Source organism: Denticeps clupeoides, chromosome 6 (assembly GCF_900700375.1).
Source record: "Denticeps clupeoides chromosome 6, fDenClu1.1, whole genome shotgun sequence".
NCBI lineage: Eukaryota > Metazoa > Chordata > Actinopteri > Clupeiformes > Denticipitidae > Denticeps > Denticeps clupeoides.
The window spans coordinates 21,910,406-21,928,656 of NC_041712.1; the positions used below are offsets into that span (position 1 = coordinate 21,910,406).

Below are 18,251 nucleotides of genomic sequence, written 5' to 3' on the forward strand. Positions count from 1 at the left end.
TGCGCAACCGTCTTTCACGGGACTTCTCGTAAAAACTTTTTTTTTTTTTTTTTTTCAAAGAAAACAAAAAACAAACTCGGAACAAATTCTGTTGGTAAAGATTTATTTCAAAACGGACCTTAAACAATATACATATGAACACTATTTATAGAAGCTGGCTGGAAGATCTTTCATTTTGTAACAAAGCGAAAGGAACTTTGCTCAGGTGAGGTCATGTACAGATTAGTGGTATCACACAGAACTTACAAGCAATATTTATTTCATAAAATATCCAATTGTTTCAGCTTTGTTCATGTTCGTGTCATAGATGAAGAAAACATTGTGAAACAATGGATTGACAAACGTAAGACGAGACCCAGTAGGTCAGTGTGTATTACGGTGAGATATTAAAGCCTGTACAACATAACAGAGTTCAAAAGAAAATATATTTGTTCAACTGTCCCCTTGGAGAAAGCCCTGCTCTGCATTTCTTCAACTGGGATGAAAATAAACCATGAATTCCCTCAGTAAATTTAATGCTACATGTAGTCTATCAGTGTTAATCAGCTCATTAAGATCTTTTCTCATTAGGCACAGGTGGCTAAGACACCCAAAAGTTTCTGTCTACACCATAAATGCTGCAAAGGTCATTCAGATTCTCGGATTGAGAGCAGTGTTTCATGGTGAACATAAAAATTAAGATGAATTTTCACTAACAAGCTAATCAGACCTTTGGAAGAAGAGAAACTAATATTTTATACTAATACAATATTTGGAGATATTTGGAGATTTGGACAGCCTACCAAAAGCAAACAGGCTTCAGTTCCCAATGCTTTTCTATACAGCAGTAAAGTGCTGAAGGAAATTATATGAAAATAATACCATCATAGGTTAAGAATTCAGATGGTAAGTTATAATGTGGCCATTTTCTTTCAATATTTATGTTACTTTGAAAGATAAGCTTATGCATTTTATTTTACCACACCCAACCAACCCTGCTCCCTTCAGCTTAGATTCAAAGGCCTAAACATTCACTAAATGGGCTGTATTCAGGACTCTGCAACAATACAGCAAGCTTGTATTATAATAATAATAATCCTTTTAACAAGGTTAATGTATATGCAACAATTGTGTCTGGCCTTGCAGAATTTGGATAATTCAGATCCCCGCACCCCACTACCCCAGCTGTGCCCCCCCCAAGAAAAAAAAAAAAAAAAGGTATTTGGTTGTAGGTTGAATCTACTGTGCCCGTTTGGATGGAGGCACCAGGTGGTCTGGCAGATCTGCAGGGAGCTCATGGCCTTCTAGCTTCACCTTGATGAGGTGGTTGGCAAGGGCAAACTCCTCATCATCCAGGAACCCATCTTTATCTACATCAGCAAGCTTCCAGATCTTCCCGAGGACAGTGTTGGGCAGTTTGGACTTCACCATCTCCCTTTTGGCCATGGCTCCAGACACTTTGCCATTGACAGGTGAGAGAGTGTAGAAGATCTCATCATAGGTGGGCTTGTCTCGAGCAACGATCCACTCCAGCTCATCAATGCCCTCTCCCGCACCCTCTCCATAACCATGGCCGAAAGGGCCATTCATGGTGCCTTCGAAAGCACCACCATGCACAGAGTGAGTGGGCATGGATGCCTCCTCCTGTCTGACCAGTGTCATTAGTTTAGCTATGTCATTTGCTAGCATGTCCTCTACAGCTTCCATCAGCTTTGGTTTCATCACCTGAAATTTACTGAAGTCCTGACCAGCCAAGACTTCCTACAAAAGAAATCATTACTGAAACTTTATTACAGTAAAAAATAAATACATAAGAAATGTTATGGATATGTTATTTTGCACCTTACCTGCATTTTGGTGATCTTAGGGAAGTCACCTGGTGATATCTGGTGCTCTTTCTCAATCTTAGAGTATATTTCAGCAAGGTTAGCAATGAGCTCCTTCTTCTTGTTCTCCTTTCCAAACATGTTGGGCATTTCTTTCTTGAGAGCACTAATAATGTAGGCATGCACCTGTGGACAAAGGGCCATTATGTTCAAGATAGACTATTTAATATAGACATTACTCTGCTGAAAAACAACCGCATTTACCACAACTCTGATCATCATTCATCAATCTGGGTAAAGATTCTAATACTGTACACTGCAGAGAATTGCACACTTTCATTTCAGCCTTTCCGGGAACAGACTACTGCTACCCATTTAAAACCATGACTCAGAATTCCTTCCTGGCTCTGCACGGCTCACCTTGGCCAGACGGGCACGCTTGATGAGGTCATTGAGTTTCCTCAGAGCGGCATTTCGCGGAAGCCCCTGGATGTCACGGAACAGGTCCTGCTCCTCAGCCTCAAACAGCTTCCTGTTGTCAGGCACCAGGAGAGGTTGTGCCCAAAATGAGCCGATGTACACACGGATGACCTCTGGGGTGTTGACAATTTTACCAAGTGACCACATGAGGGCGCCATAAACCCGCATGAGTTGCTGGGTGCCGATCTGGTCAGCCTTGTTGAGGACCACACGCATCTTGTCCTCGTGATTCTTAAGAGCACGGATCACCTCAGAAAACTCATCAGAGATGTCCAGTTTATGGGCATCAAATAGCAGGATGATGCGGTCCACACGCTCAGCGAACCACTCCAGCACTGCGGCAAAGTCATAACCTAAAGAGAAAAGGCAAAGAGAAAATGAATGAATGAGAACCAGAGAAACCTCAAATGTCACAATTTCTACAGCACCACTAGACAATTTTAACATTGTTTCTCGTAGAAGACCTTGGAACAATGAACAGGGAGAAACATCCTCAAACGCTGCCCCTTGCGTCACACTGCGTAAATCAGTCGGCACCGATGACAATGCTACACCAGTGTTTCCTGAGGCATGACAACCAGCAATAAGGACACCGTATGAAGTCCCAAGCCTACATCCACTAATGGGTGAGAACTACAACAATGAACAACAGAGGAAAACAATATTCTGCACTTTCCTGTTAGAGGAAACTCAGGACTAAATAAGCACATCATATTTGGTTTTCCTCTTTGTGGCTCAGCTTCACTGCAGGTAAAGCGAGCCCCCAAAGTCACCGGTCTCTAAACTCTTCCACAGGCCCCACTCTTGGCAGACAAACAGGAAGCTGCTGTGGGAGCTTTAAATTCTACAGGGAAGCCACTGCCCTCTCAACACAACCCCATGGCCTGTATCGCTGTTAAATAACCGTATTACAAATGACAGAAAAGCCAAACAATGTCACCGTTATGATCATATGACCAACAATTTTAATTAAGTCAATTTACACTTATTATCTAATTTGACTGTCCTCTTCACAAGCAGTGAGCAGCACCCAGGGAGCAGTGTGTGGGGACGGTACCTTCGTTCAATGGGACCTCAGTGTGCTGAACCCACAGCCTTTCAGTTATGAGTCTGCTTTCTTACCATAGTAAGGACCTAGGCCACCACTGCCCAGCGGTTCTTGCATGCATGAATGTAAAAGTTAATCATGTCTTTACTTATTACACAACAGCATGACTGGTTGTGTAATCAGTAACTTTTTGCCTCTCACTACAATGTCAGGGAGTGGAAGTTCGAAACATAAGTTGATCTGTATGTCACTTATCAGCACAATCTTCTGATTTATGCATTAGGCCTAGAGCCAACCTGTGCAGAAAAAAAAATATATATATATATATATATTTTTTTAAAAGATTAACTGGGGGGAAAAACAATTGTTGAAATTGTTATACCACTAAACGAAGGAGGAAGATCTTCATCTCCACAGACAAAGTTCTGTCTGTGTCAGCAGGATGCCTGAACCCATGGGTGTGACCTTAACAAAGTCCACCCCAAACATGGCTCTTCTTATCATCTCACAAAAATGACTAATGACTAATTTTTTTTTTTTTTAAACCTAGGGGTTTTCCATTTAATGCAGAAGCTCCCAAAGGCAGTTTTTTCTCTAGGTAATTTCTTTAGGCATGAACCCTCATAACTAAAGCGGCTTTTGTGGAACCGGGCCGATAAGTTCAACACACACATGCAGCATAACACAGGGGGCTGGTATGAGGAGGGTGTGCCCTAACTGGAAGGTATTCTCCTGTTTTTCCATATTATATGACAGGATGGTTCCTTCCTTCCAGTGTTTTCCAAGAGGAAATCTCCGCGAACCATTGTGGGGTACACCTCAATACATATACTCATGCTAGACTGCAGTAAAGAGGCAAAAGACATGAATTACACAGTCACACATTTAGGCCACACGTTTGGACACGTTGAAACATTACAATATGAATAAAAATGGCTAGAATAGCCACTAATATAGGAATGGAAGGGACATTAAACAGGCAAATAATCTATGTAAACTGTATCTTCTTGCATTTATCTTTTCAGTTTTTAAGGGAAGACTGCTGCAGAGGAAGAAGGTCCCGTCTGGGACTGAATGCACGTTGTGAATGTGCAGATGTGTAACTGTACACAGTTGCCAGGACAAAGAGATTGCGTTCTCCACAGAAGGTAGTACGGCCTGTGCACTGTTATCCGTTGCAGCTTGCTTGAAACATGACACCAGCCACTGGGTGTCATGCTAACAGCCAGCTGTCCAGGGTTGCCTGTATGTGTGCACTGTACATAGAAGATTCTCTTTCTGAATGACTTGAGAAGTTTTCACCACAAACACCAGCAATCTAGTCCACTCATGCGGTTGGGCGCCATGTTGACGATGTGAAAGTAGATGGTGGTGGCGGTGGGCGGTGGGAAAGACTGAAACCAAACTGAATGCCATTCCCTGACCATTGCCTGACTGCATCACAAGATACCACAAGTGATGTCAGCGTTTAATGAATCCAAATTCTAAAGAGATTCGCTCAGATGACTGGACTGCCAGGGACACAACAAATGTTTGGGGGAGTTCAGAACAGATGTGAGTCAGGAATGAAAGTGGAAGCACCGTAGGTTGAAAAGCACTATTGTCACAGACAATTTCACTTTCAGTCTAGATAAAAACCAGTGACATAATCAGGAAACCCCATTAGAAAACCCCTTCAACCTTGAAACAAAACTGCCCAGCCTACCACGTACAAGACTTCAAACTAAATCTAAATACCAGAACACAATATAATGAACAGGACTGATCTTTGTTCAGTGTCATACTGGGTGGCCAATATATCTTACGATAAAACGTAGCCTGCAAATATAATTTGTGTGAAAGCTTATACAGATTATATAATTATTAGCAAATAGTCAGCTTTCAACACCAGAGGGATGTTAATAGTTTCACAGTGTGAGGTGGATGGAAATAAAATCAGGCAGGAAGGAACTTTGAGTACATTAATGAGCAACAATTTTACTTTTGTAGCGAGAGATACAGTGAGAGAGTGTGTATGTGAGAAAACTCAAGAAATAAATAAGAAACCTTTCATAAATTCAGCTGAATAAAGTTTCATTAAACTGAACACAATTTAGTTTTGTTTGGACAGGAGAAAACAGAAAATCTCACTGGAAAGTGGATCAGAAAACCATTTCCAACAATTATGGCTTTTATTAATCCAGTAAGGGGCTGGTCACTCACACTGTAAAGATTAATCTGTGACATCATTGGTGGGCTTTTCATTTATTGATGTATAGCGCGGCAGCAATAGTTTACCTATGCCAACATGTATAAAGGAAACAGAATGGTACAGATGTCATTTTTAGCTTTAATTTTATTGTGGTTAGCAAGACATCAAAAAGGTTTGACAAAAGCCCAAAACTGGGCGAGGCTAGTCCTTCAACAGAACTAAGATGGCAGTTTTGTTGAAGGAAAAGCCATCTGTTTTCCCCATTCCACACACACACACACACACACACACACACACACACACAATTCTGTCTCAGCAAAGCAGCTTACGGTAGTCCCCCAAAATGAAAGCTTCACTTGCCAGTACCATATAAGCCCCCAATGAAATGAGACACCAGGCAAGGCTAGTAGACACTGCAACGTAGCATTGTCTCTACTATAAACAGGGAGGTGTGACACTATAACGCAACTCTGGGGACAGCAAATCAGCTGACAATGTCAGTAGGACACTTTTGTTGCTGACATCATCAATGACAAAAGGAAGAATGTGGGATGTGAGTGTGTATAATAAACGTCACGTTTGATGTTTGTATGGGTGTGTGATGAATTAGGGATTAAAAGGAAACACCATTTGAGGTGACCAGCGTCCGTCTGGAGCCATTTCCTGTCCGGTGCAGTCATTTCCAGTGCTCTGGCAGCGGCCAGAGGTCCATCGTTAGGCACAGTGCCCTGAAGGTCTCCTTGTGCACTTACATGATTAACTAAAAGTGAATGCCACTCCAGGGATTGGCGAAGAGTATGGCTATAAAGTCAGCAGACCTCAGCAGATTATTAACTACCCTTGCTGAACACCAGCAGGCCTGAAAAAGGCAAAAGGAAACTTCACACTGCCACAGGAAAACCAGCAGTCCCCAGGCATCTGCCCCTCAGAAATATTTCTGGTTTCCAGTGGGCAGTGTCCCAGCAGCAAGAGATATGCACGCTGCAAATTATTATTCTTAGTTTTAATGTTCTGAGCGAGGCAGCGGGGTGCAACATGGGGGAATGTGAGTCAAAGCATGCAAGCCCAGGCCAAAGCCTGCTGACACCTACTTGGATAGGGGAGACAAAATCAATCTGGACGGCATATGAAACATAAAAAAAAAAAAAAAGATTGGGAGGAAGACAAGGAGGAGAAGGAAGGGGGAGCAAGAGGGGTGAGCGGAATGAGAAAGGAAGAAAGAATTTCTGTGCAAAGAGGAGTGAAAGACAGGCTGTGTGCTACAGATAGAAACGTAAAGAAAAACAAAAAAGTGTGTATATGCAGGGTGTGGGGGTGAGATAATATTTGGACACATGCCACTCAATACATTGAAACAATGGGGAGACGAACATCATAACTGCAGCGATGTTTAACTTGGCTTCCTGTGTACGACCTATACGAATCTCTGCCTTCTCTGGATTTGCAGTGTGTACAGTGAGGGAAACGTGTGTATGAGGGCGAGGTATAAGATGCATTTGGTTTATGAAATATTTTTGGAATAAAAGCTACTCACATCCACACTAACACAGGAGAGGAAAGTGGTCATTAGGACGGGACTGTTGGGTGGGCGCCAACTGGAATGTCAAATAAATAAACAGCCAGCAGCTTTTCAGATACGTTCATGGAGTCATGCATCCGTACTGATTGTTGTCGTCATCTTCAAAAAGGGGGGATGTTTTCACAGACTGGGTTGGGTGATGAGACAATGCAGATGCAGCTCATCATAACTGACAAAAATAACACCACGCAAAAACACTTGATGGGGCTGGCCAATACAATCCTTCTGCACAGAGGAGAACACTTGATGACCTGTAGTAATGAGGACCTCCCATTAACCTTCTACTTAAACAAGAAAATGAATTAAATTTCTTCCTAAACTGTTTGCATTGTCAAATACAACACTGTTTGCTCCACAGAAAGCGATTTCAAACCTTTGTGTACTTGTGTAAGACAGGGCTGCCTATAAATGTACTTGCTAGGAGAAACTCTCAGGGGCTTTGATTTACTTCACATTAATGAACAGACGGTCCAGTCAAACGTAGGAGTCTGACATCTACAGTGGTGGGGAGAGCACAGCTGACAGACCTAAATAATCTATATATGAGAAATACCCCCAGCGCAATGGAATGTGGGAGAAACAGAAAGCACCTGTTCCCCGTCATCAAGTCAATCCTCACAAGGAAGGTCTGGTGCATTACTCTCTCTCTCTCTCTCTCCCCTTCCCACAGTCAGGCTCTGCTCCATATAAAGTCTCGCTGCGTGTACAAGTTCACAGTGTTTATCCTACAACCAACAAGTCTTACTAAAGGCATTATAGTCTAGGCATTATAGTCTAGAGAGTTTTAAAAGGGACCTGTATTACAGAACACAGTTCTATGACCATATATCCTAATAGTATACATACATTATATACTACAAATGTCCTACAAAAACAGCCTCTCAGTCCCTGGCAGCGGTGGTGTCTGTTTCCTGGTCGTTTTGGCCTCACTCTTTATCTGTCTCTGCCATTCATGCACACAATTCCCCTTTTTTCTCTCTGCTCCACTCCCACATGCATGCATAGGACAGGACAGGAGATCACAGAATTGGACAGGAAGCCACCTTAGAGAGCCACAGAACACCTTAAAATACTTTCATCTCTTTCATCTGTCCTCAAGACATCTGATGAGGATAAATATACTACAAGTCAAAGTCTTTGAAGTGTCTAGAAATTAATTATTCAGTTCAAATAGTCAACTGTCAAATTGTGATGTAGTCAATTTGAGAATAATGCAAAAATATTTATGCAGATTCTTTAAATAATTCCATTGTTTTCATTATCCAAACAAACAGTTTGAAGGCACATTATTTCCATGTGTGCAATATATGATTGTGTCTTCCTTTGTTTTTGAAAAAGAGGAATTAGAAATAAAAAAAAAAAAAGTCAAAGTGTGTTGGTATGCAGAGGACAAAAAAATATCTAACTATACTGCAAGTGCACTTAAAACCATGCTTCTTGGTACTGGGCGTGTTCTTATACATGTCTCAAATGTTGAAGTATTTAAATACAGATGTTCCTGCTCAATATCAGGCTACCAGTGAGGTATACTGTTCAAGTGTGTGTGTGTGTCAGAGAGCATAAACAAGGGGGTGAAGCAAGGAATGAGAAAGGAAAAGGAGGACAGTGATAGGGCATGTGAAAAGACTAGGGTAAAAGACTAACCTCTGCTAATTCTCTGCTTTTCTCCAGACAGGATTCCGGGGGTGTCAATGATGCTGATGCTGTCAAGCACAGGATTGGGCATCTGGGCACAAACAAACCTTCAGGCACAAAGACTCACATCAGTACATCGAATTCTACATGGTATTTTGTTTACAGACCAGATGATATTAAAAGACAATTTCATTTGTTTTACAAGACTCTGTGCTTTCCATTCAAACCTGGCCAATCACCAGTGTTTAAATTGGCCTCCATGAAGGTAACATAGCACTTCCTTAACATAGCCATTTTCTGCACCTCTCAGCTCTATATTAGCATAAGTGAAGTCCCTTCACTGGGTGCTTATTAACTCAAGAACAGAACAGTTTGTGTGTGCAAAATATGTAACAAATACATGTGCAGGAATAAAATGTAACACTACTTCTAGCAAAAATAGTGATAAAGTGTATAGAAGTGCAGAGAAGTCATTCCTTACCCGCACTGCATGAAGGATAGGAATTTCTTTATCTCTCTATAACTTACATCACCATTTCCATGATACGATGTATTGAGCTTATCCATGTCTCCTTGCTAAAACTTTCCCTATCTGCCGCATACCTGCATGCTGGGGTCATACAAAAACCCCAACTTCATTCTATAATTAATACGAGCAGCGTTTCTTGTCAACGTCATGCCATTGCTCTGAGTCACATCTCTCAGTCTTTTGCTCTCTCGCCCGCGCTCTCCCTCACACACTTTCCACATTTCCCCTTTCCCTGTACATTCTTAGCGTTCCTGGTTCTGTTGCCAGCTGACATACAAAGCATTTCTCCGGGTGGAACACTAGGCCCTAGAAAAACACTCAGGCGTCCCGGCAAGGCACCGCAGCACGCAGCAATGCATACCAGTCTGTTCGGGAGATCAGTTCTGCTCTGAGGGGCTGTAGGGGGTGGGGAGCTCCACGGTGCTGGAACATTATAACAGCGAACTGTGTTTGGCCCTTATATCTCATCTTCCAATCTACATAATAAATGCATGATTGACAAGCGCACACTATTTTTACATGACGCCTGTATTTTAGATTAAATGTGAAAAAAAAAAACTTAATATGTGCAAGGTACAATGAGGTTATTGATTCTGGAATCCAGTGTCAAGAATGGGGCTATGGGGCTTTGTAAGATCCCTAAGGAATCTCCCTGAGTCACCTTCAAATCACCTGATCACAACCTGAAATGGCGCGCAAAGGTGATCTCGAAGCCACCCAAGCTGCACAGGCCGTGCCCAACCAGCACATTTATTCTGATGGTCAGCAGGGCCAGTGCACGGACAGAAGAATAAAAGGAAATACGTGGGTCAGAACTTTAAAACAAAGTGCCTACACAACAGTTTTATGAGAGAAGCAGCATGAGAGGGATAGAAGGGGGGGTGATTGAGAAGTTTTTATGGCAGAGCTGCTGAGTCAGATCCCCCGTTTATCTTCACTGTGACATGGGAGAAAACAGAAAAACACAAAACCTACTCTCCTTTTCCCACTCACCCACATGACCAAGAAAACCCTCAGTCTAAACAAGACATCCAGAGGGCTATATTTAAAATACTCACAGCTGCAAATTAAAAGCTTAAGCAGGAACCTACAAAGTCGTGTCAATGCAATCTGTACTGGACTCCATTATATTTTATCAGTACTCTTCCTCTGTGTTTTCAGCACATCAACGTCCATTTACGGAATGTCTTGCTTGTTGCAGCAGAACTAAGATGAACACGATTGGAACACATGGAACACAATATCCCATTACAGGGTACATTTATGCTAGCCCAGACCTGAGTAAAGGTGGCTAAACCTATAGCAATTCTCGCAAGTGGCTGGGAACTGATCTGCTTTCACCCTCTCATGGCTAAAATAATACAAACCTCACAAACATACGCAGGTCCCGGCATGCCTGAAAATCTCTTCCTCGTATATCTGGTTCAATGACATACTAGTACATAAAGTTGGTTATCACAGAAAAACAAGCAAACCAGAAAACAAAAGTGGAACTAAAAAAAAAGGAAAAACTGACACCTGCAAACTGTAATTTATGTTCCGCTGACACACACATCTGAGCATCTGATACATGCTTCCCAGATTCACAGACATGCTCAAATGAATGTAGTCTTGGGTCACGTTCATGTAAAAAGTCAAGGACCCCAGAAGTGAAAGGACACAAGGGTCAAAACGCATATTGACACAAGTGTGCCATTTGCGAGCATTCATTAGGAGGAAATTCCTATGCAACACTGCAGACATTTCACCAAAGAAAATGCACTTTGAGGAAATGGAACATTGGTATATTTGGTAAATGGAGAACTGGATCACAGCTGACAAACCACAAGTTAAACATTTTGATATGCATATCAATGGTATTAAAAAACTAAGTATGAAATATAAGAGACAAAATTGAAAAAAGCAATGATATTTGAGTTGATTGACGTCAAAAGTACAGATCAGCACACTGTCATAATCAGTACGAGTAAGAAGTAAATGGTGTAAATGTAATTTTTTCTAGCAGTCCAGATCCCCGTACCACACCTCGGCAGGAAAGAGGCATACAACCCGACAGAGGGGTAATATGAAATATGGAAGCAGTGTGTGCAGACCCATACGACTATGAGCCAAAATTCCCTCAATGTCATGCTGCCAGATCGGAGTAGGGGGCCTCCGCCGACCCTCCGGCCCGCCCCTGTCTTTCATTCATGGCCAGAGCGCCACCCAAGCCACCAGTCTACCGGCAACACGACTGACTGTTATCTTTACTATCGTCACGCGTTTAAAAGGACGAGTAGAATAACGAATATTCACCACATTGGGAGAAACTAGCCTCAACCACTAATCTCACCTGTTCAGAAAAGCGTTGCCGAACGCGTTGAGCTTTCTGAAGGGCTTCTTGGGGTCCACCACCAGCGCGTTGCCCGGTATCAGCCCCTCCTGGTCGCCGTACATGACCGCAATGAATGAATCGGTTGTCGGTTCGGGGCCTATTCTCATGCCCGGGAAGTCCTGCTCCATGAGATGCCGAATGAAGGTGGTCTTGCCCGTGGAGTACTGGCCGACCAGCAGCACCATGGGCTTGTTGTCGAAGTCGGCATCTTCCAGAGCCGGGGAGTGGAAGTCGTGGAAGCGGTACGCGTCCTCCAGTGGCAGGAGCTTGGTCTTGTAGAGCCGCTTCAGCCCGTCCGAGACCGTCTGGAAGAGTTCGGGGTCCTTCTTCTTACCCTCCTTGTTTGCCCAGCTGAACATGGTGGAGAACTAAACTTACTCTCTCTGATTTAAAACTATGACCTGACAGAGAAAAGGGCGTTTAGCCTGATGCTAACTTAATTCTGTCAGGGGAAAAAGGGGGTGACAGCTACTTATTCTGGGTCAAATTTGCCAACGTGGTAAAACGTCTGCTTTCCTCAAGACGTTTCTTCCGGTTCAAACTTTCAAACTCAACCGTCGAGTCGCGACAAAAACCGGCCAACGAGTGACTGAAATAAAGCGCACTTTTTCCCCGCGACGGAATCCACGCTCCTCCCGGGCTCCGGGCGAAGTGAACGCCGCAGCGGGTGGGGGGTTCCAATTCCCCGGAAATGACGCAGACTTCGAAGTAAAAGCTCCGCCCACCGAATTTATCTAGCTTTTTTATGATAAAAATTATACAAAAGCTTTTTGTACAAACAAAAAAAGCCTTTTGTAACAGTATTCGGTGCATATTTGCGCATTGCAATTAAAAGAATTCGTCGCTAGTTTTTGTTGCTGCACAACTTGCACCTAGTTTCTCCTGATGCCATCCTGGTTTGCACTGTCATGTCTTATCTGCACTTTATGTCTCGACTTGCGTTGTAAATGGTCGCACCATTGCTTCCAGAAAAGGCTATTTCAGCTCTCTGTTTACCTGTGTGTCTCTGGGCTGAAGTTTGAATCTAATTGTTCTAATTGTAAGTGAAGGATTAGATATTAGTTTCATGTATAGATGTTTGCCATACATTGTGAAAAGCATTCATGTACTAGAGTTACATGAAAATGCTGCCTTATTTCTTTAATGCATCTTCTTTGGATTTAATGGAATGCTTGAAAGTATTGCAGTAATGCAGTGGGGCGCACCCCCCACTTCAGAGCACTAGTACCACTAGTAGAGTATTACTATTATAATTACTCTTCTGAACTAAACACTCAAACTAAATTACTCATTTGAACTATAGAGGCCTTTGTCAATCACAAAAACCCATGAAATTCCCCACAGTTGTTAGAAAAGGGAGCCTTCAGGTCCTCAGAAAAGATGGCACTCTGTTGTGGTCAGGGGACCAGCAGGGACTATAAGCAGATCTAACTGCAAACCCAGGTTTATTACACCAAAGTGCCGAAGATCTATCTTTAGAGGAATGTTCAGTCCCAAGCCCTGATTATTTCACTCACCGTCAATAATCCACATCGGGTTTGCAGGTGCCTGAGCCCATCCCTGGACATTGGACACATTGGGCGGGGCCTCCGCCCTTGACAATGTAAAAACTTAATCAGGGATATAGCGCCATCACTTGGTTGACTGGGCATCACAAGATGTTTGAATTAAAACTTTTAACAGTGTTGCAATGGCAAAGGATTTGAGTTTACCTCTGAAGGTGAACACAATTTGCAGCTATTGGTATGCACCACTAGACACTACTGATACTGATGATCTGGGCAAAGTTAACAATAAGCTGCTTTAGCATTGGATAGAAAATTATAATAAGGATGCGTTAACTGCAAACTGCAGGAGAATTAGTAACAGAGCATGTAGAATGATGAGTCTTCAACTATATTGAGGGTGCTGACCATTCAAACACAGGGTTCAGTTTCCAGTTTCACCCATTTACACCAAGCAAGGCAGATATGATGATAAGATGGCGGCACCCATGCAGGCTGCAGCTCCCTTCATTTGCACTGTGAATCCCCGAAGCTTTGCAATCTTGTCTCTCTGTGTACTTGTATATGGTGAGGTGACAATAAAGTTGACCTTGACTTTGACTTTGATATGAGTGTCAAATCAGTTTTCCAAATATCATCCATTGTCTTAACCCCACTAAGAATCTTTGGGATGTGCCTGAGAAGACTTTACACAGTGATTCAAATCACCCTTTTTCAGTGAAAATTTCTGGAAAAAAGTACATGTTGTGACATTGCAAGGCAAATCCATGATTTAATCAAATCCAAAGCCAGTCCGACCAAACATTATCACCCATAATTGTTTTTTGGCAGAGTTCAGGGAATGCACACAGTGTCAAATGGTCTTTATCACAAATGGCAATCAGGACTATGTAGTTATGTAATGTGAGCTCAGTGTACGCCAGTACCTTGGTGCAATGCTTTGGTCAACTTGCAATAGCTGGTTGAATTTTGAAAAAAGCCCAAGAAAGGGGAGCTTGTTTGTTAAAAAATCATTGGAGAACACAAATGAATTAAGTTCTTTCAAATCGAGTCAACATTTATTTAACTTTAAGTTAAGCTAAATTAGAGTCAGATGTGATTCATTTTCTGCTTCCATTAAAACCAAAAGTTAAAGTTCATTTCTCCTCATAAACTCATAAAACGGACATATTTTACAATGACTCCACCCCTCTTCATATGGGCAGTACATGTGTACCAAGCAGTCTATCATTATTATTAAGAAGCTATAAGAGGAGCAAATGGCAAAAAATGATAACAGAGACACAAGTCAAGGAAGTATGCACTAGTCACAGTCTTTTTCATGATAGCGGGTAAACCAGTTCCATTTGTTATCTGAACAAAGCTCTTGTGATTTGAAGTTTACTTTTGGATGTCAATTTTGATTAGAGAATCACATTGTCTGGTCTTTTTAATTACGCTTTAAGGGTTATAGAAAATGTCCCCTCTTGTTTGTGCACTGGATAAGAATGCTTGGTGCGAATCTTACAATGTAAGGGGCACCTTAGACACAATGAAATAAAGCTTTTTTCAGCTTTTATAGTCTTTGATTATAGCTGATGTATAAACTGATCAGTCTTGCATACCAGAGTATTGATAGATAGATAGATAGATGGATGGCTATTTTCATGTTGTTGGTATTATTATTAACTATTTACATTATTTATAAATAAAAGATTTTAAAAGTTGAAAACAACATGTAGTGTAGTTGGGATCTGTGCAGATTTGTGTAACACTGCCACTACGTGGTAGAAATATGTCAGTTCATTGGCCCCCATAATCAGAATAGCGCCTATTAGATTACTGTCTGTACAATATTTGATTAATGAGGTAACAATCGATTAAATAAAACAAAAAATCCTTTATTTGACATATTCACAGAACACATTCATACAAGGTCGATTGAACTCACACGTGTTACATGTCTAACACAGAATAAACAGAACTAGTATTAAACGTTAGCTGAAAGTTCAAATGGACCTTTTACTTCAGCAGGACAAACAGAGCAGTGGCCTACAGAACTGACAGGCAGTCAGATAGCAAACACTGGCTGTCAATTCATAGGTCATCACCCTGTGCCCCATTAGACAAGCCTATAAATGTACAGCTGCCATTGGTGGAGAGAAAATAATACAGAACACAAATAAGACTTCATAAGGGACAATCTTCCTGTGTTCCTTAGATTAAACACTGGAGCTCTGGGTGCAGGAACATCAGAGGTGAGTTGAACTTGCTGCAGGTAACAGTATCTCCACTGGAACACTTGCAGCTTCCACATGGAGTTGCTGTTACAACCAGCAAGAACCAGGCATGGTGGCTCATTGTGGAGGTGCATGGTTTGTTCATATGCAACGTTTCTGCATACTTAGCCCATTTTTATGTTGGCAGAATTCATCATTTCCTGTTCTGGTGGAATAAAAAAAAAAAAACAAGAGGGTGAAGTTAGGACTTGGACTTAGTGCCAGTCATGAAGCGCATGTGAGTGAGCAGGTGATAGAGGTTGACTTTGCCCCCTTTTTCCCCTTTCCCATTTTTATGACGGGCCATAGACTGCATCATACTTTGCCGTTGTCCAATAGCACGGCCAAAGTGTTAAGGCCGATCTTGATAAGACCGTTTTTATGATGGCAATCAGCAGGAGGGTGCAACACCGAACACAAATTTACAGACTGAGTAAAGCGGGTGTGGCACTTTTTCTTTCCCTTCTTTTCCGTCCTCCCTCTTCCTAAAAGTGGACTTGGTGACTTATTCTCTTTTCACGTCAGTCTTTTTTCTTTCTTTTAGCTGATATCGTTTAGACTTTGACTTGCGATGAACCTCAGTGGTGTCCAGAAAAAACAGAACTATAAAAGAATTAAGAGCGTGCTTGTCTCCTGGCCTTATCGTTCCTTACTTTGGTCTTTCAAGGTTTATGCCTGACAGGCTGATAAAAGCAAGGGGCCCTCTTCTCGCGTTTGCAATCATGAAATGAACCAGACTTCCCTGAACTGACAAAATGAAGGATTATAAAGTTCACACAACAATAATAGTTGAATTCGCTCTTCAGTGATTTCATGTCCTGTTACCATAGCAACAGGCATAATAGTTATTTGAAGGTTTATATCATATTTATTCATATCATATTCACACAGAGCTCTGAAATGGTCCAAACAGACTGAAAGGGTCTTTAACCTTTTGGTTTCTGACAAAGACAAAGGGTCTTATTTCTCACGAGGCCCGGCCCTTTGTTCCGCTGTTCATTCCCTTTAGATGCAACAGCTGCATCTAAAAAAAACTATGTTGTTCAGGGACACCAGGTAGTTCTGATAAATAATTAAATCAGACCGCTTCGTCTCCACCAGTTTCAGATTAAGGAAGTGACACGCCAGAAATGTTTGCACATGCTTCAGACCCTGTTAGTTTTAACCCCGTCTCCAAAAAAGAAAACGGTAGTAATTGACACTTCGCAAAATTTTTAAACGCATCAGAGTTTTACTCACCTTTGAGCATGAAGGTGGTGCAATTGGAGCAGCTTTTCAGAGAGGAGGAAGGGGCGGCCTGTTGGCCAGAGAGACGTGGAGTGAGAAAGGAAAGTTATTAGTCAAGAGGAACAGAACTCGATATGAGGGAACGCGATAGAGAGCAGCACAAAAAGTGCCGCAATGTAAAGAGATGAAAGAATAAAGGAGAGGGAAGGAGGGAGCGAAGCGGTTCAGGTGGCGAGCAGGGTGCGTCTCGCAGTAATGCAATGGCAGTGCCGGAGAGGCCAGTTTAAGAGTGATTGGGAGTTGGAGGCAAGTTAATCATTACACCTCCCGTCAATATTTAACAGGCCCGAAGCCCAGCCCCTCAACCCCACATCCTGTACTCACGCACACACAAAAAACCCCAACAATTAAGCTGTTTATTCCTATTAAAAAGCGGAATACACCGTGCTGGTGTTTTTTCGCGGTGTGTATGGTCCACTGTGGAGGTGTGTAAAACCACCATGGGACCGTGAGTCTGCGAGGCATTCACTGCAGGTATGTGGCACCACACCTGAGCAGTGATTTCACCATCATTCACGCGACCTGACAGAGACGCATGTGTGGTGTGTTCAGCACCTATGAAGGGGATATCAGTATGAAGGGCAATGGATAATGGCTTCACAGACATTTAGTAGCCTTTATATTTGTATATTTACCTGGCTATCCTTATATTCATATTGTGTGACAAACACTGCGTGCTCATGAATGAGTAATAGAGAATTTCAGAAAAAGAGAAGGCGGCCACATTAGATTTGTAAATCAGTGTATCTATCTACAATTTTAAAAAGGCTTATGCCCAGTTCCACTGGATCAGCATCAAACATGATGCCATCAAACTGAATTGTCATATCAGAGAGGTAATTATTAAACCAGCCAACAGTTGGGAAATTAATTGGAAATTGTTAGAACATCATATAGTGTATTGAAATGAATCCTGAAAATGGAGTGTCTGTGGTTTTGCAAGGCCTAAGCAAAGCTACACTGTATATTCTGAAAAAGCCGCTCTGCTGGACCCTGAAACTCCAAAAGTTGTGATATATTCAGAAACAATGAAAATATTAGTTCCAGCATCAGTCAAAATTGTTCACATCAAGTCGAGTTCCCAGCATGGCTCCTTGGTTCATAATTAAGAAACTCATATGTTGGGGGTGACCATCTGCAACCAGAAGGGGCAAACCAGCATTCAATGGAATGTATCTATGAATTTTTGACATTTGAATGTCACTGAAACCAGATCGGACATGCACATCAGCTGTTACACGGGGGGAAATGCATTTTAAGTTTTTACAGTATGCCTGAAGATTTACAAATAGCTACCCCTTTACTATAGTAATAAGTTAAAACTACATGGGCCAATAGTGCAGGAATGTCTGAGACTCTGGACTCTAGAAAAGGAGAGTTTACAATAGTATAATAAAAATAGCTTTGAAGAACATGTTAATGATTTCTACACGGGGTTCAAGGGTGCAGCCTGGAATTAGGAAGGCTTATTAAATGCTGCTCATCATGTGAACATACATGAATGAAAAAACGGTATCTTGTATTTTTATTTATATGAAATTATTTATATGTGTGGTGTGT

General features: G+C 42.0%; 1 protein-coding gene across 1 annotated transcript; it reads right to left on the bottom strand.

The window, feature by feature from the left end:
* Positions 1–86: 86 nt before the first annotated feature.
* On the bottom strand, positions 87–12,304 carry ehd1b (EH-domain containing 1b). Its single transcript, XM_028984615.1, has 5 exons — positions 11,600–12,304; positions 8,748–8,845; positions 2,226–2,638; positions 1,827–1,991; positions 87–1,740 (listed from the first exon to the last, which is right to left on the bottom strand). The coding sequence occupies exons 1-5, from the start codon at positions 11,998–12,000 to the stop codon at positions 1,219–1,221; spliced, it is 1,599 nt and encodes a 532-aa protein (XP_028840448.1). The 5' UTR covers positions 12,001–12,304; the 3' UTR covers positions 87–1,218.
* Positions 12,305–18,251: the final 5,947 nt, after the last annotated feature.

Excerpts from the sequence above, each read along its gene's own strand:
- ehd1b (XM_028984615.1), bottom strand. The coding sequence starts at position 12,000 with ATGTTCAGCTGGGCAAACAAGGAGGGTAAGAAGAAGGACCCCGAACTC. Across the intron at positions 2,639-8,747 it reads AAAGCAGAGAATTAGCAGAG|GTTATGACTTTGCCGCAGTG; the intron begins GTTAGTCTTTTA and ends TTTTCTCTTTAG. Across the intron at positions 1,741-1,826 it reads CTAAGATCACCAAAATGCAG|GAAGTCTTGGCTGGTCAGGA; the intron begins GTAAGGTGCAAA and ends TTTCTTTTGTAG.